The sequence below is a fragment of the Nicotiana sylvestris genome, chromosome 11, assembly GCF_000393655.2.
Source record: "Nicotiana sylvestris chromosome 11, ASM39365v2, whole genome shotgun sequence".
Lineage (NCBI taxonomy): Eukaryota > Viridiplantae > Streptophyta > Magnoliopsida > Solanales > Solanaceae > Nicotiana > Nicotiana sylvestris.
The window spans coordinates 127,659,949-127,687,460 of record NC_091067.1 but is presented as its reverse complement, the minus strand read 5'-3'; the positions used below and the strand labels follow the sequence as shown (position 1 = coordinate 127,687,460).

General features: G+C 44.6%; 1 protein-coding gene across 1 annotated transcript; it reads left to right on the top strand.

Annotated features, from left to right (window-relative positions):
* The first annotated feature begins 14,090 nt into the window (after positions 1 to 14,090).
* On the top strand, positions 14,091 to 23,826 carry LOC138881635 (uncharacterized). Its single transcript, XM_070161877.1, has 8 exons — positions 14,091 to 14,162; positions 14,850 to 15,242; positions 15,458 to 15,513; positions 15,741 to 15,979; positions 17,643 to 18,098; positions 18,642 to 19,402; positions 19,505 to 19,568; positions 23,588 to 23,826. Exons 1-8 carry the CDS (start codon positions 14,091 to 14,093, stop codon positions 23,824 to 23,826), a joined length of 2,280 nt encoding a protein of 759 aa, XP_070017978.1.
* Positions 23,827 to 27,512: the final 3,686 nt, after the last annotated feature.

Genomic DNA, 27,512 nt, shown 5'->3' with positions numbered 1-27,512 from the left:
CCGTTGGGTGATTTCGGATTTAGGGGCGTGTTCGGATTGTGTTTTGGAGGTCCGTAGCTTATTTAGGCTTGAAATGCCGAAAGTTGAATTTTTGAAGTTTCTGGATGGATAGTGAGATTTTGATATCAGGATCGGAATCCGATTTCGAAAGTTGGAATAGTTCCGTGGTATTGAATGTGACTTGTGTGCAAAATTTGAGGTCAATTGGACATGGTTTGGTTGGTTTCATCATCGGTTGTAGAATTCTTGAGATTTCAAGTTCATTAGGTTTGGATTGGAGGGTGATTCATGGTTTTAGCGTTGTTTGATATGATTTGAGGGTTCAACTGAGTTCGTACGATGTTTTAGGATTGGTTGGTATGTTTGGTTGAGGTCCCGGGGGCCTCGGGTGAGTTTCAGATGCTTAACGTAAGTGAATTTGGACTTGGGCAAATTCTAAAGTTGCTGAACCTATTGTTTTCGCACCTGCGGGTCTTGGACTGCAGGTGTGGTGCCATAGAAGCGGCCTAGTGTACTGTAGAAGTAGGATTTGGTCTTGCGCTTCAGGGACTGCAAATGCGGAAAAAACCATCAATTTCTCCCTTTCTGATGATGACAAACTTAGACATTGATAACATGCATTTAGAGCAAAGAGAACCAGATAAGGTAACAGGAACTTCACAAGTTCCCCCTGACTCTATACTTCCCTCTTAATCAGATCCCTGATTCAAATTATACTTCCCCCGTTTGGCATCATTAAAAAGACACAAGCAGGCAAACAGCAAAAAGAAGTCTAGCCTAGCTAACTCATGCCACATATGTGCACATAACATGATAGAGAAGAGAAACAAAGAATACAAGCGATGAGATAATAAAGGAGGATAGATTTTATATATTGAAAACATATGCCTTTGCTGAAAAAGCAAAGGCAGAATTGGAGTGTTAAAAACGGGAGCATCACTGTTACATTCCAACCACACATAAAAAAAAGAAAGAAATAAAACATCTGCCAAATCATAAAAAAAATTCCAGAAACTGGTCACTGACGGGATTACTTAGGGGGCACTAGGAGTAGAGGGCTTGGAAGTCGCAGCAAGAGTTTGGAGAACTAAGTCTATTCGGGCATTGGCCGACTTTTGCTCATTGAGCAATTCTGCTTTCAGGTTCTCCACTTGTGCTCTGAGATCAACATTCTCTTGTGCCAAACGAGCCACTTCATCATTTGACGTCGGAGCCCCTTGAGCTTGCTGACCTTCTAGGATAGCATTCCTAGCTTTCAACCTTCAAATCTCCTCAGTTGCACAAGTTTGAGCATTAATGAGCTGTGAGATGGTTGATGTACTGCCTACCCCCCCTCCCCCCCTGCCCATTCTTTTCTATGCATTCACATTCTTCCAACGTTGTCTGTGAGAAAGTCTGCTTCTTGGTTCCTATCTTGTCTTGCCCCGGTGGCACCTTAAAAAACATAAACACTTGCGTAAGCAGAAACCCGTAACGAAGACCATAATTACCATCCTTGAAGGTTGCTAATTTTTGCATGTGTTCGATTATAATAGCAGGCAAGTTGACAGGATTAAAGCCATCCAGTTGCTCCATTAAGAAAAAGTCAGACTTAGAGGTCATGGACCTCCTCTCAACACGAGGAAACAGAACTTTGTTTACCAATTTGAAGAGCAACTGATAAACAGGGAGTAGTGCCTTCTTGTGGATCTGGTCCCCCTTTTCGCATTGTCTTTTACCACAGTATTCCGGAAATTATACTGACATGCATCCTTCACACTAGTCACACCATTCGTAGGGACCTTGAGAATATCCCCGAGCAAACTCACATCAAACACAATGTCTATATTATTCACCAAGGCACAGATATGGTCGGCATCAATGGGGAAGAGGCTGGCATAAAAACTTCGTACATTGTACTCATACACTTTTGGTGCATCCATTTGAAACAGATGTCCCCATTGTTGGAACTCAACCATTGCAAGAACTTTCCGCATACCATCCATATCACAGATCGCTGGGTTAAAAGTACGACCCAGCAGAACCTTTTGGTGCCTTAGGCGTTCGGAAGCAGAATTACCTTCACTCCTCAGCTTTTTCACAGAACCAGGTTCCTTAACAGTTTCAGACTTTCGTTTGCCAGACTTAACACCACTTGATTTCCTTTTTCCCTTAGACTTGACTAACACATCCTCATCGGGAATTGAGGGCTCACTCACAACATCCTTCAACTTTGAACTGGAGGCTGAAGCTTTCTCTACTGAAGCAGGCTACTTCTTTTTCTGGGGCCATCTTACCAAGGAACCAGGTTCCTCTAGTGTTTCCTCTTCCACTTCTACCACAGGGACGTCTTTGTCACACACAACAACATTGTTTTTCACCAATCTCCTCCTTTTCTTTTGACTACTCTTTCTGCTCTTTTGAAGGGCAGAATCATAATCTACCTTCGCCGGTAACCTTGTAGTTGGGCTCTTAGTAGAAGACTCAGGGGTGATCACTTCCTTTCTCTTGACTAGGAAATCCTCCTCTTCACTAGACCTTCTCTCAGGCTCTAGGATGTCTAAGGGCTCAACAGCAGATGCAGGAGCAGAACTGGCCTGGGTGTGAGAGCCCTGACTAGTTTCCTCTGGAGAGGGGTCAGGTTCCTCATGAGAGGGCCCAGTAGTTTCTGCTAGTGCAGACCCTTCAACATCCACCATGGCTCCTTCTTCCCCCCATACCCTATGTCTTGTTCCTTTGAGACAAGGAGGTGCCAGAAATTACTCCATGTAAGATTCCATCAGCAGACACCACAAATATAGTCGCGATATTTCCTTCCTCTATAGGCTCCATAGCAACCATATAATCTGAAACAACAATGGCGGAGACCTCTGCGACCTCAGGACTTTTACCTTGTTCTCCACTTTTTCCTTGATCAATGGGAACTTCAGAGGATAGAGAAGAGGGATCAACAATTTTAGAGGTTTCTAAGATGGTCGGCGTAGAACTAGAGGGAGATGAGAAGAATGGGTTAGGAGTGATTTCAGTGATGAGAAAAGGAATGGTTATAGAGGACTCAGTGGGGACGGAGGACTCACTAGGTTTTTCAGTGTTAGAGACGTATGAGGCAGGAATTGATGGGTTTGTGTCAGCCATTGAAGGAATAAAGAGAGAGAATTCTTGGAGAAGTTCTAATGGAGGATTGTGGTCTGTGAGGAAGGGAGAGGGTTTTAATAAAAGAGGATAATTATGAGGAGAGAGATAGAAATCGGTTCTGAAACGACAGTTGTACTTGGAGAGTTGCAACGTTTCAGAGGGAGATGGAATGATTTGAAGTGAAAAGACGTGATAGCAGGGTCTGAAAAGGTAGATGACATGGCAGTTGATATTTGTACATTTTCAAGACGTGTATTAGAGAATGCACAGAACTACTAACATTTGGTACAAGAACCAGGTTTTTGACCTGTTATTTGAAAATATCAATCCTCGTTTATCGTCCATGCACTGCAACTACAGCTTCTATACTCATCATCCGTGTTTACCTGCAATGGTATTGAAGTGAGTTAGACTTGGCCAGAAAACACTTTAGCTAGTTTTACCTGAAGGTGATTTTCAAAGCCAATTGATAAGGAATCAGGTGCTCAATTGGGCTTCAAAAGCCCCAGCTTCACCCTGTTTCTTTCAAAATGTTCCCTACTCAATGCTTTGGTGAATATATCTGCAATTTGGTCTTTTTGTGCTGCAGAACTTCATACATTGCCTTTTCTCCACATTGTCCCTCAAAAAATGATGCCTCATATCAATGTGCTTGGTCCTTTTGTGTTGAACTGGATTTTTGGCCATGTTGAATGCGCTGGTGTTATCACATAGAAGAGGCACACAATCAGCAAATACCCCAAAATCCTCCAATTGCTGCTTAATCCATAGGAGTTGAGCATAGCAGGATGCTGCAGCTACATATTCTGCTTTAGCTGTAGAAAGAGCCACTGAGTTTTGCTTCCTTGTGCCCCAAGAGATAAGACATGATCCTAGAAAGTGAGACATTCTAGAGGTGTTTTTCCCGTCCACAAGATAACCTACATAGTCAGCGTCCGCATACCCAATGAGATTAAAACTATCACCTGAGGGGTAATACAGGACCAAGTCATGTGTTCCCTTAAGGTATCTCAAAATTCTTTTGGTAGCCTTCAAATGAGATTCCTTGGGATTTGATTGAAACCTTACACATAACCCCACACTGAAGATAATATCAGGTCTGCAGTGAGATAGAGAAGAGACCCAATAATGGCTCTATACATAGTTTGATTCACTGGAGATCCAGTTTCATCCTTGTCTAGTCGAGTAGCCGTCGCAATGTGAGTGTCTATCACCTTTGATGCTTCCATATCAAACCTCTTCAAGAGCTCCCTGATGTATTTCTGCTGACAGATGAATGTACCCTTTGTGGACTGCTTCACTTGAAGACCCAAGAAGAAATTCAGTTCCCCCATCATGCTCATTTCAAACTCACTTCCCATGAGCTTTGCAAATTCTTCAAACAGAGAGTCAGTTGTTGCCCCAAAAATGATGTCATCAACATAGACCTGAACAATGAGCAGGTTCCTTCCCTATTTCTTATATATGATTTAAGATGTTTCTGTAAAGTTTGGTTAAAATTGGACGTCGTTTGACGTGTTTCGGACTTGAAATCCTAAATTTGAAACTTGATGAAGTATGTGGAAAAATTCTTGATTTTGAGGTTTGATTCATTATTTATAAGGTTATTTAGGCTATTTGATCGCACTGATAGGTTCGTATGATGATGTTAAGTTAGGAGCCCCGAGGGCTCGGGAGTGTTTCGGAGGTGTTTCGGAGTGGTTTTAGACTTATGAAAGTTGTACGTTTCCAGTTCTGGTATGGTCTTCCTCGCGTTCGCGGGAGAACCCTCGCGAACGCGATGAGTAAATTTGCTGAAGGAAATTCCCTTCTACGCGAACGAGTAGACTAGGTCGCGAACGCGAGGCAGCGGGGGCTGGAGGAGCTACAGCTTCGCGAACGCGAAGGCCAAAAAACTGACCCATCGCGAACGCGAGAGGTCTATCGCGAACGCGTAGAGTCATTTTGCCCAGTTATTTTAGAGTTCCAACACAGAACCACAAACGGGATTTCATAACATTTTCATAAACCCTTTCTTCTCCAAAGCTCCTAGGTTTTGAAGCATTTCTTCAATAAAGTTTCTTGGGTAAGCATTGTTAACTCGTTTTATTCATTTTCCATCAACATCAATTGAAATTCTAGGCCTAAAACATGTAATTAAGGGTAGAAATTAGGGAATTGGGTAGAACTAGGGCTTTTTGATATTTCTTGATTTAGACCTTGTTTTGGGGTCAAATTTGAAAACAAATTATATATTCGGGCTCGTGGGCGAATGAGTGATCGGGTTTTGGTCCGAACCTCGTGTTTTGACTAAGCGGGCCTGGGGTCGATTTTTGGGATTTTGGGAAGAATGATTGGAAAGTTATAATTGAAAATTGGAATTGGATTGTTTAGCACTTATTGATGATATTGAGTCAATTATGTATAGCTTCAATCGATTTGGAGCCAAATTCGAGAGTAAAAGTGGTGTTCGAGGCTTGAATTGGCCGTGGAAGTTTGAGGTAAGTGTTCGGTCTAACCTCAGCTTGAGGGATTAGGAGTTGAGTCTTATTTGCTACTTGCTTCTTGTTGAGTGCGACGTATAGGCATGGTGACGAATATCTATACGTTGCTGTCAAGCATGACCGTGAGTCTTAAATTTGAACGTTGTTGTCCTCTTAGATGGCACTTCGGATGCTTTAATTAATGATCTCCTATATTGAGTAAAGATTGATTTTATCCTCGTAGATCTTAGTTATGATTGAGTATTGTCATTAATTGAGCTGAGAACAAAATGAGTTAGGATTTGGTTATAGCTGATGCTCCCTTGCCAGGATTTTTGTTCCCTTGTCGGGATTTCTTGTAATTTTGTGATGACTTGTAAATGGGAGCGGATGCTACGCCTACCACAAGATATAATGAAATGGGAGTGGGTGGTACACCTACCACAAGATATAATGAAATGAGAGCGGGTGGTACGCCTACCACAAGATATGATGAAATGGGAGCGGGTGGTATGCCTACCACAAGATCGATGAAATGGGAGCAGGTGGTACGCCTATCACGAGATATAATGAAATGGGAGCGGGTAGTACGCCTACCACGAGATATAATGAAATAGGAGCGAGTGGTATGCCTACCACAAGATATAATGAAATGAGAGCGGGTGGTACGCCTACCACAAGATATGAGAAATGGGATCGGGTTGCACGCCTGCAATAAGCTGAAACTTAAAGTGAAAGTTGCCTTATTTCTTTTATCCGTGTTAGAAGTTAAGTTGTAGTTTCCTTATTATTCTTTGATATTCTGTTTTATCTGCTATCCCCGAAGCATGTTCCCCTTCCCCAACTTTGATTGCGTATTACCTGTTTACTTTTTTCGCCATATATTATATAACTGCACAGGTTTATCTGGAGTCTGGTCCTAGCCTCGTCACTACCTCGCTGGGGTTAGGCCAGACACTTACCAGCACATGGGGTCGGTTGTGCTGATTAGTCACTCTACACTCTGTGCAGATACCGGAGTTGCTTTTGATCAGCAGCAGTAGCTCGGGAGCCAGCCTTCAGTCCACCGAGACACTGAGGTAGCCTTGCAGGCGTCCGCAGGCCCGGTGTCTCTTCTATCTTATTTCATATTCTGTTATCTCATGTATTCAAGACAAACAGTGCTATATTTCTTTCAAATGGTTGTATTTAGTACTCTTAGAAGTCCATGGATGTTGTGACACTAGGTTCTAGTTAGTGGCACGTGATGGTCTTTGAGACATTTTCGTTTTTCTATTTATTTAAGACTTCCGCTAAATTTCATTTTTCATTGTTATTTAACGGTTTATTTCCTTGTTATTATAATTGGTAAGAAGTTTTAAAATAAAGGAGTTAATGATTTCTAAGTTCATGGCTTGCCTAGCTTCTACGAGTAGGCGCCATCACAACTCCCGAGGGTGGGAAATCCGGGTCGTGACAAGTTGGTATCAGAGCTCTAGGTTACATAGGTCTCACAATTCACGGAAAAGCTCAGTAGAGTCTGAGAGATCTGTATGGAGACGTCTGTATTTATCCCCCAGAGGCTACAGAGTTAGGAAAATTTCACATTTGTTCTTTCATGTTGTGCGGTTTTGGTTTCTCAATACTGATTGCCTTCCTGCTCTATTCTTTTGCAGATGGCGAGAACACGCGCTTCCTCATCTACCACTTAGTAGTCCGGGGCCCCAGCAGCAGCTCCTACGAGGGGCAGAGGACGAGGCCGAGGCCGTGCTAGAGGCTGAGGGCAGAGCTCAGCCCCGAGCAGCAACACCAGTGGCAGAGCCTCAGGTTGATTTTGATGAAGAGGTTCCGGCCCCAGCGGTTCTAGTGGGCCCAGCTCAGGTCCCGGAAGGGTTTATTACTACCCCAGTTCTTCAGGATGCTCTGGTCCGATTAGTGGGCCTCATGGAGAGTGTCAACCGAGCAGGTTTGCTTCCTATAGCACCAGCCGTCTCTCAGGCTGGAGGAGGGGCTCAAACTCCTGCTACTCGCACTCCGGAGCACGTAGCTCCTCAGATTCAGACTCCAACGGTTCAGCCAGTTGGGGTAGTCCAGCTGGGTGTATTAGCTCAGACCGGCAATGGAGCAACCATGTCTACCGATGCTTTGTGGAGGATGGATAGGTTCACCAAGCTCTTCACTACTACTTTCAGCGGTGCTTCTTCTGAGGATCCCCAGGATTTTCTATATAGTTGTCACGAGGTTCTCAGGAACATGGGTAATGTTGAGACCAATGGGGTCGATTTTGCTACATTTCGCTTGCCTGGATCTGCCAAGACTTGATGAAGCAATTATTGCTTAGCTAGACCAGTTGGTTCGCCAGCCTTGACTTGGGAGTAGTTTTTAGTGTTGTTTGTAGAGAAGTTTCTCCCTATTATTCAGAGAGAGGCCTATCGGAGGCAGTTTGAGTGCCTCCAGTAGGGTTCCATGACTATTACCCAGTATGAGACCAAGTTCACTAACTTAGCTCGCCATGCTCTTGTCATACTTCCTACCAAGAGAGAGAGAGAGAGAGGGTGAGAAGGTTCAGTGGTACCTCATCTGGAGGTAGAGATTCATATGGTAGAGGCCATCCTCCTAGGTCCTTTCAGTCTGCTCTTCAGGTTTCTCACAATGCTTTAGGTAGTCGTGGTCCTTCGATGCAGTATTCTGATCAGTAGTCCTTCAATGCACCACCGCTTTAGAGTTTCCAGGGTCATCAGCCCCAGCACCCAAGGGCTTGTTTTACTTGTGGCGACACGAGGCACATTGCTAGGTATTGCCTTCGAGCTTTGAGTAGTTCTCCCCATCAGGGTTCTCGTGCTATGGATCAGGCCCCAGGTGTTCCACAGGACACCCAGCCAGCTAGGGGTAGGGGTAGAGGTGCTAGAGGTGGAGGTAGAGGTCCTAGAGATGGAGCTCAGGCCGCCAGAGGTAGAGGCCAGCTAGCAGTAGGTAGTTCAGGGTGGTGGGCCCCAACCCCGATGTTACGCCCTTCCAGCCAGGCCCGAGGCTGAGGCTTCAGATGCAGTCATTATAGGTATTATTCTGGTTTGTGATAGAGATGCTTCGGTGCTATTTGATCCAGGGTCTACGTACTCGTATATGTCGTCTTATTTTGCACCGTATCTGATCATGCCTAGTGATTCATTGAGTGATCCTATTTATGTGTCTACACCCGTGGGTGATTCTATTGTGGTTGATCGAGTCCATCGTTCTTGTATTGTGGTGATCGGGGGTCTTGAGACTCGTGTAGATTTGTTGCTTTTAGACATGGTCGATTTTGATGTTATATTGGGGATGGACTGGTTATCACCTTACCATGCTATCTTAGATTGCCATGCGAAGACTGTGACTTTAGCTTTACCGGGTATACCTCGTTTAGAGTGGAGAGGGACTCCTGGTCATTTGATAAGTTAGGATTTTAACGTGTTTATGCCTCTACTTGCCTATGCTTTGAATATAAATTGCTACAAAATAGTCCCAAAATGCTCACAAGTTGTGCTTGATTGCAGGTTTGATCGACAAAGTGACGAATGTCAAAGATCTTCTCAAAAAGTAGTGAAACATGCTCAAGTATCAAAGACCAAGAGAATTGAAGAAGAAAGGGCCTAGTGCGGACCGCACAACAGTGACCGCTACCGCACTAGGAGGTTCAGAGATATGACATATTCAGGCTTAAAGTCACGCGACCGCGGTAGAAATTTCGCGGTCTGCGGTGAAGCTTCGCGGCTGCACTCCTGCTTTGTGCGATCCGCGTTCGTAAGGTTCAGAGAGTTGGGCAAGGGACCAAAACCATGCCACGCGGTCCGCGTCCTGTTTGTGCGGACCGCACCAGACCCTCTACGCGGCCGCGCTGCACTTTTACGCGGTCCGCGTCTTCCAGTTTAGAGAACTTAAAGTTGAAGTCAAAAGAGCCAGTGCGGCCACGGTTGCTTTTGTGTGGCCCGCACTAACTCCGCAGGGGTATTTTTGTCCAGTTTTTCCAGCCCACTATAAATAGGACATTTTACCATTTTTAGGTGAAGTTTTGTATTCAGAAACGCAGCTGAGCTCGTGAGACCGATATTGTAGCCATTTTTTGTCATTTTTGCTTTCCATTAACAATATATTATTGTAGTTTCTTCTTAGTAATTAATTAATATGTTTAGTTCTTCATCTATTTCTTAGTGTCTTTTAATTATGTGTAGCTAAACCCATTAGCTAGGGTTGTGGCTCAACCCTAGTGTGGGTAATTGATGGGTGTTGCCATCTAGGGTTGGATTGATATTGAGTTTTTGCTATTTGGGTTGATTTTATGTTTTTATTCAAGAATTGATGGTTGCAAACACTAATTCAAGCTTAGTGGGTTTAACTCTTCTCGAAAGAGAGAGTTTATGACCCCAAAATTGACCCAACAAGGAATTGGGATGGACCCATGAGAAATGGTAGTCCCAATTAACGGGTTAAATCTCGAGAGAGTAATCACCCTGCTTGAACCCTAGTTGCTTGGTCTCATTGGTCTACCCAATTGATCTCGAGAGAGTCAATTGGGCAAAATCACTCTCTCTACCGAGAGGTGTGAGAGTGGGTGCAGTTGTGCAACGGTTACAGCGTAATCCCCAAATTTGTCAATCTATCCTTAGTAACATCTACCCGTCAATTAGCCACCTAGGTGATGCTACGACCCTAGTGCTCTTCTACCCATTAATTACAACTTAGCAATATTCTCTTAGCATAATTTAGCTTTAATCCTTAGTTTTATAATAGTAGTTATAAATACAAAAACTCAAAAATGTTTGAAGTGACATTAGAAGCACAACCGCAACTCTATGCTAGACAGAAAATACAACTCCACTACTAGCTCCCTGTGGAAATTCGATCCCGGACCTCTATTCGGGTAAAAACTATTGCGATGCGTAGTGTCGAGTCGGCAGCGATCACTTTTTGGCGCCGTGCCGGGGAGCTTACGGTGTTGACTATCTGTTTAGTTAGTTTTGTGTTTTGCTTCTCTTTCCTTCTTGTTTACTAATTTTGTTTGTGTCGATCAATCAGGTACAATGGCTCTTAATGCAAATGACCCTCTCGGCAATGTGATAGCGGGGGAGGAGGTAGAGGATCTAGAACAAGATGAGGTCTTACCTCAAGTTCCACGGAGAGGCCGAAATGCCAATGTAAATGCAAATGAGAACAACAATATTCCAGACCCTTCTCTGGCACCGCCGAGGGTGGCTCCCAGAGTTTTACCAAATCAAGGATATGCCAGTGCTATTGTTCCTCCCCGAATCCGGGCGGGAAACTTTCAATCACAAATGTTATGTTGACCTTGCTCGAGCAAAGAGGGTATTTCACGGGTGCCTCCGATCAAAATGCCTACAAGCACTTGAAGGGGTTCGTGGATACATGCTGGGGTAGCAAGCAGAAAAACGTGTCCGAGGATGGGTTGAGATTGAGGATTTTCCCGTTCTCTCTTCGGGGTAAAGCATTGGATTGGTTAGAAAGGCTCCCCAATCATTCTATTACAACATGGGATGAATTGGCGGACAAATTTATTGCCAAGTTCTTTTCTCCAAGTCATATGGCAGCTCTTCGGGATGAAATTCTAGCTTTCAAGCAAGAGCCAATGGAACCTTTGCACGAGATATGGGAAAGATATAGAACAATGGTGAAAGAGTGCCCTAATAACGACATGACCGAAGCTATGATTCAACAAACCTTTTATCGGGGCATCAACACCACGAATCAATGCATTGTGGACCAATTGGTCGGAGGGAACTTTATGAAACTTTCTTACCAAGAGGCATGTGATATACTTGATGAAATGGCCGAAACCTCTTCGGCATGGCAAAGCCGAGCAAATGTGCCCCAAGGTGACCCCACGGTCATCCATTTGCACAAGGAATTGCACAATCATGGCCAAGTCATCGCCGAGCTTACAACAACTATGAATATTAGCAAAGGTGCAATTGCAATAAGTCCAAAACCCGCGCCAAGTCAATGCAATGGAAAGCGTTTCTATGTTGAAAAGGAGGCAAAGAGGACAACAACCTCAAGGTAATTGTGAACAATATGACAACAACAATGATGGTGGTGGTTATTCAAATGAGTGCTATGATGATCAAAGCGAAGAGGTCCAATATGTCAATAACTACCAAGGGAATAGAGGCAACTCTTCGAATCAACAATGGCGTCCTCAAGGAAATTGGGGAAATCAACAACAAGGTGGAGGTAATTGGAATAACAATAACCAAAACAACAATTGGGGTAATCAAAGCAACAAAGAGAATTGGAAGGGTAATAACAATAATTGGGGCAACAACAACAATCAAGGAGGGTGGAACAATAGCAGGAACCAAGGCAACCGTGGGCAAGGCTTTCAAAGGCCCCCATGTACCAACAACCGAACAATCCACCCCCCCTTTCCTTCTCAAGGTCCGAGTTCGTCCGGAAGTGACATGGGGAGAATTGAAAACATGTTCGAGCAAATGATGAAAAAGAACCAAGATTCTGAGGCCCAATTAGCTTCGCATAACACATCCATCCAGAACTTGGAAGTGCAATTAGGCCAAATCTCTCAAGCATTGAATACTCGTCCCAAGAGTGCTCTACCAAGTGATACGGTGGTGAACCCGAAGGGTGGGAATAATAATCATGTGATGGCGGTTACAACAAGAAGTGGGAGAGGTGGTGATGTGAATGCCTCAATGCTTAAGCAAGTTATGGATGAAGATGTTGAGTTGCGGGATGATGATGTACCTTTGATTGTTGATGGTGTGGTTAATCAAAATGTGAACAATGATATGCGGATTGATATTAATGATGAAGCAGAGGTAGAGACTCAAGATGCCGTGAACCCATCTAGGGAACACGTGATTGACATGCCCGAGCCGGTTGTACAAAAGGCCAAGGCACCTTTGCCTAGGCCACCTCCACCTTATCCTCAACGGTTAGCAAAGCAAAAGAGTGACAATCAATTCAAAAAATTCATTGACATGATGAAGAGCCTCACAATCAATGTCCCTTTGGTTGAGGCACTTGAGCAAATGCCGGGGTATGCGAAGTTCATGAAAGATTTGGTTACAAAGAAGAGGTCGATGGAGTGTGAAATAATTAAGATGACTCACCAAGTGAGTGCCATAGTGCATTCAATGGCACCCAAGCTTGAGGATCCCGGAGCTTTTACTATCCCTTGTACTATCGAAAGTGTGGATTTTGCTAAGGCCCTTTGTGACTTGGGGGCTAGTATTAATTTGATGCCGTACTCGGTCTTCAAGACTTTGGGAATTGGACAACCTCGACCTACATCAATGATACTTCAAATGGCGGATCGATCGATGAAGCGACCCTTGGGCATAATTGATGATGTTCTTGTCCTGTTGATAAATTCATATTGCCGGCCGACTTTGTCATATTAGATTGTGAGGTGGACTTTTAATTGCCGATTATTCTTGGGAGACCTTTCCTAGCCACGGGGAAGGCATTGATTGATGTTGAAGCGGGTGAGTTGACTTTTCAAGTGGGGGATGAGGAGGTGGTATTCCATGTTTGCAAATCAATGAGACAACCCAATATCACGGAGGTGTGTTCATTTGTGGACATTGTCACAGCTGTGATAGTGGATGACACAAGTTCCATGATCAATGTTGAAGATCCTCTTGAGGCCGTGCTTCTTAATATGGATGTCAATGATGATGCTAGTAGAGTGGAGTACGTGAATGCATTGCATGGTATGGGTTCATATTCTTATGAGCCTAGAAGGCTATCTTTAGGTCTTGAAAACCGCAAAACTCCACCAACAAAGCCATCGATTGAGGAGCCACTAGTGTTGGAGTTGAAGCCACTTCCTCCACACCTCAAGTATGAATTCTTGGGTTCAAATTCTACTTTACCTGTTATTCTTTCTTCTTGCCTTACTAACACATACAGGTTGAGGCCACCTTGGCGGTTCTTCAAAAACGAAAAAGGGCAATCGGATGGACTCTATCTGATATTCGGGGTATAAGCCCCGCCTTTTGCATGCATAAAATCATATTGGAGGAGGATGCGAGGCCTTCACTTGAGCATCAAAGAAGACTAAATGAGGCTATGCAAGAAGTAGTAAAGAAAGAGGTTATCAAGTGGCTTGACGCCGGTGTGGTTTATCCCATTTCTGACAGTTCATGGACTTCTCCGGTGCAATGTGTACTGAAGAAAGATGGAATGACTGTGGTGACCAATGACAACAATGAGCTTATTCGGACTCGGACAGTGATGGGTTGGAGAGTTTGTATGGATTACCGGAAGCTTAACAAGGTGACTAGAAAAGATCATTTCCTGTTGTCGTTCCTTGACCAAATACTTGATCGTCTTGCGGGTCGGGCTTTCTACTGCTTTTTGGATGGTTACTCGGGGTACAATCAAATTCTCATTGCCCTGGAGGACCAAGAGAAGACGACCTTTACATGTCCTTATGGCACATTCGCTTTCTCAAGGATGCCATTTGGATTGTGTAATGCTCCGACGACCTTCCAACGTTGCATGATGGCTATTTTCACCGACATGGTGGAGGATATCTTGGAGGTCTTCATGGATGATTTCAGCGTGGTTGGGGATTCATTTGAGGAATGCTTGGTAAACTTGGATAGAGTGTTGGCTCGGTGTGAAGATACCAACCTTGTTCTAAACTGGGAAAAGTGTCATTTTATGGTAGAAGAAGGTATAGTGTTGGGTCACAAGATCTCGAAGCGAGGAATTGAAGTTGATAAGGCCAAGATCGAGGTTATTTCAAGGCTTCCTCCCCTACCTCTGTCAAAGGGGTGAGGAGTTTTCTTGGGCACGCGGGTTTCTACCGGAGGTTCATCAAAGATTTTTCTAAGGTAGTTAACCCGTTGTGCAAGTTGCTAGAGAAATATGCCAAGTTTGTTTTTGATGAGAAGTGCATGAAGGCTTTTGAGCTCCTTAAACAAAAGTTGACAACTACCCCCATAATCACCGCACCAAATTGGAGCTTACCATTTGAGCTCATGTGCGATGCTAGTGACATTGCGGTGCGGGCGGTTTTAGGCCAAAGGATCAACAAGATGTTCCACCCAGTGTACTACTCAAGCAAGACCATGAATGAGGCTCAAAGGAACTACACAGTCACCGAAAAGGAGTTATTGGCTATTGTTTTTGCTATGGAAAAGTTCCGTCCTTACCTTATGGGGGCCAAAGTTATTGTGCACACCGACCATGCCGCCCTTAGGTATTTGATGACCAAGAAAGATTCAAAGTCAAGAATGATGAGATGGGTTCTTCTTCTTCAAGAGTTTGATTTAGAAATTGTTTCCGCTGAACGGTAGTGAGAATCAAGTGGCGGACCACTTGTCCCGTTTGGAGGAGGAGGGGAGGCCTTGTGACGGCCTTGAGATCAATGATACATTTCCCAACGAGAAACTCCTTGTGGTGTCAATGAGTGGAATGTCGTGGTTCATTGATGTTGCAAATTATCTTGTTACCGGAATCATCCCGTGCGAGCTCTCTTCTAACCAAAGGAAAAAGCTCAAGCGGGATAGTTTGGATTTCTATTGGGATGAGCCATACTTGTTCAAGGTTTACAGTGATGGTGTGACTCGTAGATGTGTCCCAGAGGAGGAACAATTGAGTATCCTAGAGGCTTGCCACTCTTCACCCTATGGTGGCCATCATGGCCGGGCGAGGACGGCCTCAAAGGTACTCAGTTGCGGATTTTATTGGCCTACCTTGTTTAAAGATGCCGGTATGTGGTCAAAAGATTGATGAATGCCAACGAGCCGATGAAATTTCAAAAAGGGATGAGATGCCCCTCAATACGATTCTCGAGGTAGATATTTTTTATGTTTGGGGCCTCGACTTCATGGGTCCTTTTGTGAGCTCTTGTGGAAACACTTACATTCTTGTGGTGGTAGATTATGTCTTCAAGTGGGTTGAAGCCGTGGCTTTGCCCAACAATGAAGCCCGGAGTGTGATAACATTTTTGAAAAAGAGTATTTTCACAAGGTTTGGCACTCCTCGTGCTATCATTAGTGATGGGGGGTCTCACTTTTGCAACAAGGCTTTTGATTCATTGCTTGCCATATATGGAGTTAATCACAAAGTGACCACCCCCTATCATCCTCAAGCTAGCGGTCAAGTGGAAGTCTCCAACCGAGAAATTAAAAGTATCTTGTCTAAAACTGTCAATGCTAATAGGACCGATTGGTCGAAAAAATTGGATGATGCTCTTTGGGCCTATCGGATAGCTTACAAGACCCCAATTGGTATGTCTCCGTACCGGTTGGTGTTTGGGAAAGCTTGTCATCTTCTGGTGGAATTGGAGCACAAGGCTATGTGGGCCTTGAGGAAGTTGAACTTAGAATGGGATGTTGCTGCAAATCTGAGGGTTGAGCAACTTAATGCGCTCGATGAGTTTAGATTCCATGCATACTCCAGTTCGTCCTTGTAAAAGGACAAAATGAAGTACTTTCACGACAAATATGCTCGGGGCAAGGAGTTCAAAGTTGGGGATTTGGTTCTCTTGTTTAATTCCCAGTTACGTTTGTTTCCGGGTAAGCTCAAGTCAAAGTGGAGAGGGCCATTTGAAGTTGCGTTCGTGACCCTATTTGGTGCTCTTGATCTAAAAAACAAAAATGGTGAAGTCTTCAGAGTTAATGGCCACCGGGTCAAGCATTATCTTGGAAAGTTCGATGGCAGCCACGTAGTGGCGCTTCTTCATCTAAAGTGATGTGGTGGTAACATGCGTCGTGCCGCGACGTTAAATCAGGCGCTTCTTGGGAGGCAACCCATGTCTTTTTTTTTCTTTCTCTTTGATTTTCTTTGTAGCTTAGGATTTTTGAGCTAATTGTTTGTGAGATATTGCACGGAATGTGTTGAAGCAGTGCAAAACAAAGTATGAAAATTGCATAGTCTCTAAAGTTGCCAGTGCGGCCGCGGCGCACTTTGTGCGGTCCACACCGGCATGAGTTTAGAAGGGGACTCTCTGAAGTTCTTCACCGCGGCCACGGTCAAGTTAGTGCGATCCGCGGAGGACTTACGCGGCCGCGTTCCACTTTTGTGCGGTCCACGTAGGGTGCTTACTGAAGGGTCACAAAAATAAACCCAGCGTGGTCCGCGGTCGCTTTTGTGCTGTCGCGCTGGTAGGTGAGTACGGGCCCCACTAGGTGTCTATAAATAGAGACCAAGGGTCTCATTTTACCCTTTTCGCGATTTGAAAACCCAGAACCCTAATTCTACTGTTCATCCTCTTACAACACCGAAATTATTGCTTGCTTGGATAGATTGCATTCATTCTTCCTAATCCTGGTAACATTTCATGCATTCATGATTAATTACTTTCTTATTTTCATTTTATTTGTTTGCCAGTAGACTGTAACATCTTTTTCTTCACAATTTTTTTTTTCGAATTGTTAGTCTAGGTTAGATTTCATGTTAGTTTAAAGTAACTAAGGATTGGCTAACTGAGTAGGGACAAGTAGGGGTAAAAATTTGAACAAAAATAGAAGAAAACATGAAACCCTAGCTTAGTTCCTGAAATTGACCTAGTGCGGCCCGCGGTCGCCTTAGCGCGGTCCGCGGTGCCCTAACGCGGTCCGCGATGCTTAATTGACTGAGGAAATACTTGTGCCTAGCGCGGCCGCGGTAACTTTTGTGCGGTCCACGCTGGCCCAACGCGGCCGCGTACCTATTTTACACGAACCGCGGTGCTTAGATTCAGAGAGGGACTTTAGTTGATACTTGATCAACGCGGACCGCAGTCGCCTTTGCATGGTCCGCAGTACCCCCAACGCGGCTGTGCTCCCTTGCACGCAGGCCGCAGTGCCTGGATCTGCAGCAGTGTCTGCAACTTTAATTCATTCACCTGCTTCACTGCTTGTGCTTAAACAAACAATGTTAGATGCGTTTGCTTTCAGACAATGGTAAAACAACGAGGAAGAGGTGTCAAACAACCCGGCCGAGGTGACCTCTCCCAGGGAGGAAAAGGAAAATAAGTTAAACTCACTCCCCAACCTAAACTGAAAACAAGGAAACAAGTTGTTATAGATGACCAATCGGGGAGTGAGTACGTACCCTCTCAAGACCTCTCTTCTGACTCAGGGCCAGCTCCTGCAGTCCCAGCTTCACATACTGCCCAAGCCCTACAATGTGTACCTTCTGAGTCGTCTGATGGCTCAGCTGCAGGCAGCGGTGAATACTTCACCTCCCCCACAGCTTCAGTATCTGGGACTAATAGTGATAATGAGGTACCAGACAGTGGTGTGCCCCAGGTTGGGGGTGTTGAACGAACTAGAAAACCTGAAGTTTGGGAAGATCGATTTGTCAGCCAGGTGGCGTTCCACAAGTTTAGGGAATGGTGGTTGTCATGGAAGTTGATTCTTGAGAGGAGCTTCATTGACAAAGACCTTCTACCCATACACCCTAATGTGCATAGACAGTTTCAGGCTCGAGTGGGTTGGGAGTTCTTTAAAGGCAATTGTTTGAAGGCTAATGAGCATGGTCAAGGAATTTTACAACAATGTGACCCATATTTTGAAGGGCACTACGGTGACCAAGGTGAGAAACAAAAATGTGGTATTCACCGAGAGGGCACTTAATGAATACTTGGGTTCAATGATGAAGATGAGTCCCTTTACAATGACAAGTTAGCAATGAGCGAGGAGGTTCGTCCATGGTTAGCTTCATACCTGGCAATCCTGGGTATGGTTCCAGAGTGGTTACAAGCAGGGGCCAAAATACTTTGGAGAACTTTCAACTTCGAGGCTAGAGGGTGGTTGACCTTTGTATGCAGTTGGCTCGACCCGACTACCCATGATCAGACTATTCCACTTGTCTGGGCGGTTCTTATTGCTTCTATTATGGTAGGCTATCCTATCAACGTGGGCAATGTGATGTCCCGCATCATTTCTGCAGTGGGGGTTGAGCATGACCGGAACTACCCTTTTCCCAGCACCCTCACTATGTATTTTCGGGACTTGGAGGTGGAGAAGAGACCGTTTGACGTCAAGGTCAAACCTGTGGCTCCGTTCTCCTAGTACAGTTTGAAGGGGTCAGACAACCCCAAGGACAAAAATTACAAGCCGCCTGCTTCTACCCCAGCTGGCCAGTCTGAGGAGCCAGTTGCGGTAGAGTCTTCTGTTGAGCCCTCCACAGAGCCTTCCACCATGCTTGCTGCCACTACTATTGATGATTTGCCTCCAGGACCCTCCTCTTCTACAGGCCCCAGTACTTCAGCTGGCCCGGGGGTTCCTTCTTCCCGGACTCATCCTTTCACGGCCCATCAGGTGAGTCGGACACTAGCCAGTTTGAACAATTGGATGTCAGCTGCGACATCCAAGTTGTCTACATTGTCTGCTATAGTTGAGGCCCACTCAGCACCTTACACTGCTCAGATTCCCCAGTCCATTGAGGATACACTGAAAAAGCTCCTGGACAATCAGGAGAAGATTATGAGGACTCAGGACGCCTTGACTAAGGCGGTGGATTCACATGGCAAGGCTTTGACAGAGCTTGCCAAGGAGCACAAGAAGATGAGGAAGTCAAAGGCTTCCAAGGAGTCGGTGAAAGTGCTAAGGACTGATGTGGACAAGCTATTGGCAGACCAGATGCCTTTAGACTTGCTATTCGGGGATCCAGCCCCAGTAGCAGCACCAGTGCCACAGACACAGCATGAGCAGGAGCAGGCACCCAAGCCTCCAAGGAAGAAGAGGAAGCTCCCCAGTTCAGTTGGTGCAGTTATTGAGCTAGCAGAACCACAAGAGACCCCCTCCAGTGATGCACCTATCATCCAGTCGGTCCAGGAGCAGGCCCCAGTCCCAGCAGCTGAGAAGCAGAAGATCGGGAACCAGTCTGAGGTTCCCGTACATACAGAGGACTTGGGGACCACTGATGATCCCATGCAGACGGACCAGGCCTAGGGAGCTCCTATATCCTTTACTTTGTTTTTTATGCTTATTTGATAGTTGGCATTGAGGACAATGCCAGCTTTTATTCGTGGGGCTGCGCCCTACTTTTATTTGGATGACTGTATATATAGATTCTTAGTTTATGTTTTTGTTGATTTTTTTATTTTGGGTTGTATATAACTTTACATTTCTGTATGTATTCATCCCCCGTTGTATATTCTACTCCCCTATTGTACATATTCATTATATTTTCTATTTTCGCAACAAAAATTCGTTTTTAGCTTTGTAGTTATGCTCGTAGCCTCTTGTTTTGTTTTTGACGCTTCCAATAAACCCTTGATTTTCTTAATGCCACGGTTCTTTCCAAGGGTGGAGTATTGTGCGAACTGGGTGGCTCTTCCCAATGATAGATGGCGTGACAACCTTCTTAAGGGTTTGAGTCCGTTTCTTTGATTTTTCTTTTGTTTTTGATAGTTGTAGTTAAAGGTACCTCAAGCAAAGCTTCACTTGGGCCTAGCACATTTGCCTTTGATCCCATGGTCAAAGATATAATGTTGTGTTTAGGATGGTGAAAGTCGTGGCTTTGAGACTCTTGCGTTGACCAAACAATCATCATGTGGTCTTTTCGGACCATTGTGTGCTTGAATCGTAACTAAGGTCGTGGTGGGCCCTCGACTCGATGTCTTTAGCAATCCCCTAGCGTGTGTGGTGAGGAATCGAAATGTGAATCCAAGTCTCGAGCCAATGGTCTAGAACTTGCCATGAATGTTTGTTGAGGCGAAATCCTAGGTGAAATTTGACTTGAGAAGTGATTATAGGCTCTCCTTGATCCAAATGTTAAGTTGAACAATTACATAGCCTACCAATGAGATGATCCCTAGTTAACCCTTTTGAGCCTTAAACCTTTTTCTTTCAAGAACCAATGCTACAAGCCTATACCCCTTCTAAATGATTACCCTCTCTTGGCACCCAAAGTTTGGGGGGAGAGACAAGAAAGGAAACAAAGTGGTAAAAAGGTACAAAAGCAAAAGAAAAGAAAGGCAATGAAAAAGCAAGAAAAGAAAAAGACAAAAAGAAAGTCCAATGTGAACAAGAATAAAAAGGGACTTAAGGAAAACAAAAGTGAAAAGGGTGTGGAAAAAGTAGAAAAAGGAGAAATGTTTTGAATTGTATAAGAAAGAGTGACAATGTGTCTCTCTAACCCCTTGTAAAGAAGTGAAATACTCAAAAGAGTCAAGAGAGTTGTGCCAAAATGAATCAAAAGAAGTGCTTAAGGGAAGATTGAACCTACTTGAATAAAAATATGTCCTACCCTTACCTAAAAGCCTTCACAATGACTCCACAAAAGCCCTATTTGATCTCGAGTTGAAGGGAGCTTACATTAGTGGATACTTACATAAGGGGCAAGCATATGGTACTTAGAGCCGGACTTGTGACCTTCTTCTTGAGAGAGATGAGTGAAATTCCATTAACCTCGGTTTGTGTGTCAATACTTAAAAGGTGAAGTTCGCTTAGGGAGAGTTGAGGATATGGGAGTTTGGGTTCCACAATGACCAACGTAATTGAGAGAAGCTCTTTGATGAAATGTGTCAACTCTTGATGCTCTTGTGTCACACTTGATCCATAGTTTTCAAAGTTTTAAATGTGTTAATGATCATTCGTATTGAGGGCAATTGTTAGTCCCAGTTGATGCTTGTTGAGGTTAGTTTAGGATAGCCGAAATTACTTGGATGTTCCTTTAAGGGGTGGGTCTTATTTTGTTTACTTGAGGACAAGCAAAGGTTTAAGTTTGGGGGAGTTGATAAGTTAGGATTTTAACGTATTTATGCCTCTACTTGCCTATGCTTTAAATATAAATTGCTACAAAATAGTCCCAAAATGCTCACAAGTTGTGCTTGATTGCAGGTTTGATCGACAAAGTGACGAAATGTTAAAGATCAGCTCAAAAAGGAGTGAAATCTGCTCAAGTATCAAAGACCAAGAGAATTGAAGAAGAAAGGGCCTAGTGCGGACCGCACAATAGTGACCGCGACCGCACTAGGAGGTTTAGAGATATGACATATTCAGGCTTAAAGTCACGCAGCCGCGGTAGGATTTTCGCGGTCCGCGGTGAAGCTTCGCGGCCGCACTCCTGCTTTGTGCGGTCCGCGTTCGTAAGGTTCAGAGAGTTGGGCAAGGGACTAAAACCATGCCACGCGGTCCGCGTCCTGTTTGTGCGGACCGCGCCAAACCCTCTACGCGGTCGCACTGCACTTTCATGCGGTTCGCGTCTTCCAGTTCAGAGAACTTAAAGTTGAAGTCAAAAGAGCCAGTGCTGCCGCGGTTGCTTTTGTGCAGCCCGCACTGACCCTGCAGGGGTATTTTTGTCCAATTTTTCCAGCCCACTATAAATAGGACATTTTACCATTTTTAGGTGAACTTTTGTATTCAGAAACGCAAATGAGCTCGTAAGACCGATATTGTAGCCATTTTTTGGCATTTTTGCTTCCCATTAACAATAGATTATTGTAGTTTCTTCTTAGTAATTAATTAATATGTTTAATTCTTCATCTATTTCTTCAGTGTCTTTTTTAATTATGTGTAGCTAAACCCATTAGCTAGGGTTGTGGCTCAACCCTAGTGTGGGTAATTGATGGGTGTTGACATCTAGGGTTGGATTGATATTGGGTTTTTGTTATTTGGGTTGATTTTATGTTTTTATTCAAGATTTGATGGTTGCAAACACTGATTCAAGCTTAGTGGGTTTAACTCTTCTCGAAAGAGAGAGTTTATGACCCCAAAATTGACCCAACAAGGAATTGGGATAGACCCATGAGAAATGGTAGTCCCAATTAACAGGTTAAATCTCGAGAGAGTAATCACCCTACTTGAACCCTAGTTGCTTGGTCTCATTGGTCTACCCAATTGATCTCGAGAGAGTCAATTGGGAAAAATCACTCTCTCTACCGAGAGGTGTGAGAGTGGGTGCAATTGTGTAACGGTTACAGCATAATCCCCAAATATGTCAATATATCCTTAGTAACATCTACCCGTCAATTATCCACCTAGGTGATGCTACTACCCTAGTTCTCTTCTACCCATTAATTACAGCTTAGCAATATTCTCTTAGCATAATTTAGCTTTAATCCTTAGTTTTATAATAGTAGTTATAAATACAAAAACTCAAAAAATGTTTAAAGTGACATTAGAAGCACAACCGCAACTCTAGGCTAGACAGAAAATACAACTCCACTACTAGCTCCCTGTGGAAATTCGATCCCGGACCTCTATTCGGGTAAAAGCTATTGCGACTAGCTCCTACCATAGCGTAGTGTCGAGTCGACAGCGATCATCATTCTACCCGTAGTGTTATCCCGTATGTGAAGGCTCGGCGTATGGTCGAGAAGGGGTGTTTGGCTTATTTGGCGTATGTTCGCGATTCTAGTGCTGAGGTTCCCTCTATTGATGTGACTGTTGTTCGTGAATTTCCTGAGGTATTCCCTTCAGACCTGCCGGGGATGCCACCCGACAGGGAGATTGACTTCTGCATTGATTTGGCTCCGGGCACTCAGCCCATTTCTATCCCGCCTTATCACATGGCCCCGCCAGAGTTGAAAGAGTTGAAGGAGAAGTTGCAAGACTTGCTTGAGAAGGGTTTCATTAGACCCAGTGTTTCGTCGTGGGGTGCACCAGTGTTGTTTGTTAAGAAAAAGGATGGGTCAATGAGAATGTGTATCGATTACCGGCAGTTGAACAAGGTTACAATCAAGAATAAGTATTCATTGCCGAGGGTTGATGATTTATTCGATCAGCTTCAGGGTGCCAAGGTATTTTCAAAGATAGACTTGAGATCTGGCTACCATCAGTTAAGGATTAGGGCCTCTGATGTCCCTAAGACAGCTTTCCGCACTCGGTACGGGCATTATGAGTTCTTGGTTATATCGTTCGGGTTGACAAATACCCCAACAGCCTGTATGGATTTGATGAACCGAGTGTTCAGGCCTTATTTGGACTCGTTCGTGATCGTCTTCATTGATGATATTTTGATATATTCCCGTAGCTAGGAGGAGCACGAGCAGCATCTCAGAGTGATTCTTCAAACTCTGAAGGATAGTCAGTTATATGCTAAGTTCTCAAAGTGTGAGTTCTGGTTGAGTTCAGTTGTATTCCTGGGACATGTTGTGTTAGCAGAGGGTATTCAGGTTGACCCAAAGAAGATTGAGGCAGTTAAGAACTGGCCTAGACCAGCATCAGCTACAGAGATTCGGAGTTTCTTGGGATTGGCAGGCTACTACCGTCAGTTCGTGAAGCGGTTTTCATCTATTGCAGCCCCGATGACCAGGTTGACCCAGAAGGGTGCCCAGTTAAGATGGTCGGATGAGTGTGAAGCGAGCTTTTAGAAGCTCAAGACAGCTCTAACTACAGCACCGTTGTTAGTTTTGCCCACAGGTTCAGGGCCTTACCCAGTCTATTGTGATGCTTCCCGTATTGGGCTTGGTGTAGTGTTGATGCAGGATGGCAAGGTCATTGCCTAAGCTTCGAGGCAGTTGAAGATTCATGAGAAGAACTATCTGGTGCATGATTTGGAGTTGGCAGCCATTGTTCACGCATTGAAGATTTGGAGGCACTATCTGTATGGCGTAGCATGTGAGGTGTTCACGGATCATAAGAGTCTTCAGTATTTGTTCAAGCAAAAGGAGTTGAATTTGAGGCAGAGGAGGTGGTTGGAGTTGTTGAAAGATTATGACATCACTATCTTATATCACCCGGGAAAGGCCAATGTGGTGGCCGATGCCTTGAGTAGGAAGTCAGCCAGTATGGGCAGTCTTGCTTATATTTTGGTCGGTGAGAGACCGCTTGCCTTGGATGTTCAGGCTTTGGCCAATCGGTTTATGAGGTTGGATATTTCTGAGCCTAGTCGTGTATTAGCTTGCACGGTCGCTCGTTCTTCTTTATTGGAGCGTATCTGTGAACGGCAGTATGATGATCCTTATTTATGTGTCCTTAGAGACACGGTGCAGCGTGGAGGTGCCAAGCAGGTTACCTTAGGTGATGATGGGATTTTGTGATTGCAGGGTCGGGTTTCTGTGCCTAATGTGGATGGGCTTCGAGAGTTGATTTTAGAGGAGGCCCATAGTAGGTACTCTATTCATCCGGGCGCGGCGAAGATGTATCAGGATTTGCGGCAGCATTATTGGTGGCGTCGAGAAGGATATTGTTGCATATGTGGCTCAGTGTTTGAATTGCCAGCAGGTTAAGTATGAGCATCAGAGGCCGGGTGATTGTTTCAGAGGATTGAGCTTCCCGAGTGGAAGTGGGAGCAGATCACTATGGATTTTGTTGTTGGGCTCCCACAGACTCGGAGGAAATTCGATGCAGTATGCGCCATTCTTGATAGGCTGACCAAGTCAGCGCATTTCATTCATGTGGCAGTCTCTTATTCATCCGAGGGGTTAGCTGAGATCTATATCCGAGAGATTGTTCGTCTTCATGGTGTGCCTGTGTCTATCATTTTGGACCAAGGTACGCAGTTTACCTCGCATTTCTGGAGAGCAGTTCAGTGAGAGTTGGGCACTCAGGTGGAGTTAAGTACAACATTTCATCCCCAAACGGACGGCCAGTCCGAGCAGACTATTCAGATTCTGGAGGATATGCTCCGAGCTTGTGTCATTGATTTTGGAGGCTCGTGGGATCAGTTTTTGCCTTTAGAAGAGTTTGCCTACAACAATAGCTACCAGTCGAGCATCCAGATGGCTCCTTATGAGGCTTTATATGGTAGGCGGTGTCAATCTCCGGTTGGATGGTTTGAGCCAGGAGAGGCTCGGTTGTTAGGTACGGATCTGGTTCAGGAGGCCTTGGACAAGGTCAGGATCATTCAGGATAGGCTTCGTACAGCTCAGTCCAAGCAAAAGAGTTATGCAGACCGCAAGGTTCGAGATATGGCTTTCATGGTTGGTGAGCGAGTATTGCTCCAAGTCTCGCCTATGAAGGGCGTGATGAGATTTCGGAAGAAGGGCAAGCTTAGCCCTAGGTTCATTGGCCTGTTTGAGATTCTTGATCGAGTGGGAGAGGTAGCTTATAGACTTGCATTGCCGCCGAGCTTATCAGCCGTGCATCCAGTGTTTCATGTGTCCATGCTTCGGAAGTATCACGATGATCCATCCCACATGTTAGATTTCAGCACTGTCCAGTTGGACAAGGACTTGTCATATGAGGAGGAGCCGGTGGCTATTCTAGACTGGCAGGTTCGTCAATTGAGGTCGAAGAGTTTTCCTTCTGTTCGTGTTCAGTGGAGAGGTCAGCCTTCTGAGGCATCAACCTGGGAGTCCGAGTCTGATATGCGGAGCCTTTATCCTCATCTTTTCCCCGACTCAGGTACTTCTTTCTTCTATCCGTTCGAGGACGAACGGTTGTTTTAGAGGTGGATAATGTGACGACCCAAAAGGGTCATCACCTGTTTTTAATTGCATGTGCTTTCGAGGCCTTGAAAACCTCATTTAGAGTTGCCTTGATTTGCGTGCGCTGTCCGGGCGCGTAGCCGGAAAGCTTAAATATGAAATTCTGTGAAAATGATGAAATTTGAGTTTAAAATAAATAAATTTGACTTCGGTCAATATTTTGGGTAAATGCGCTCGGGCCCGTAGTTTGACGATCCCGGAGGGTCCATAGGAAAATATGGGACTCAGGCATATGCCCGGAATCGAATTCCGAGGTCCCGAGCCCAAGATGAATTTTTAAAGGAAATTGTTTTTCTGAAATTGTTAAGGAAAATTGAAATGAAATTTGATTAGAACATGCTGGTATCGGGCCCGTATTTTGGTTTGGCGCCCGGTACAGGTCTTATATATGATTTAAGATGTTTATGTAAAGTTTGGTTAAAATCGGGCGTCGTTTGACGTGTTTCGGACTTGAAATCCTAAATTTGAAACTTGATGAAGTATGTGGAAAAATTCATGACTTTGAGGTTTGATTCATTGTTTTTAAGGTTATTTAGGCGATTTGATCGCACTGGTAGGTTCGTATGATGATGTTGAGCTAGTGCATGTGTTTGGTTAGGAGCCCCGAGGGCTCGGAACTGTTTCGGAGTGGTTTTAGACTTATGAAAGTTGCAGGTTTCCAGTTCTGGTATGGTCTTCTTCGCGTTCGCGGGAGAACCCTCGCAAACGCGATGAGTAAATTTGCTGAAGGAAATTCCCTTCTATGCGAACGCATAGATCAAGTCACGAACGCGAGGCAGCGGGGGGCTAGACCTTCGCGAACGCGTTCCTGGCTATGCGAACGCGAAGGCCAAGTGCCTGGGCAAGGGGAATGGGTAGAACACCTTACGCGAACGCGACCCCAAGGACGCGAACGCGAGGGCTCGAGGAGCTACAGTTTCGTGAACGTGAAGGCCAAAAAGCTTGACCCATCGCGAACGTGAGAGGTCTATCGCGAACGCGTATGGTCATTTTGCCCGGTTATTTTAAAGTTCCAAAACAGAACCACAAACGGGATTTCATAACATTTTCATAAACCCTTTCTTCTCCAAAGCTCCTAGGCGATTTTTGAAGCATTTCTTCACCATTGTTTAACTCGTTTTCTTCATTTTCCATCAACATCTATTAAAATTCTAGGCCTAAAACATGTAATTAAGGGTAGAAATTAGGGAATTGGGTAGAGCTAAGGCTTTTTGATTTTTCTTGATTTAGACCTTGTTTTGGGGTCGAATTTTAAAAAAAAATTATATATTCGGGCTCGTGGGAGAATGGATGATCGGGTTTTGATCCGAACCTCGTGTTTTGACCAAGCGGGCCCGTGGTCGGTTTTTGGGATTTTGGGAAGAATGATTGGAAAGTTACAATTGAACATTGGAATTGGATTGTTTAGCACTTACTGATGATATTGAGTCAATTATGTATAGATTCAATCAATTTGGAGCCAAATTCGAGAGGAAAAGCAGTGTTTGAGGCTTGAATTGGCCGTGGAAGTTTGAGGTAAGTGTTCGGTCTAACCTCAGCTTGAGGGATTAGGAGTTGAGTCCTATTTGTTACTTGCTTCTTGTTGAGTGCGACATATAGGCATGGTAACGAGTATCTACACGTTGCTG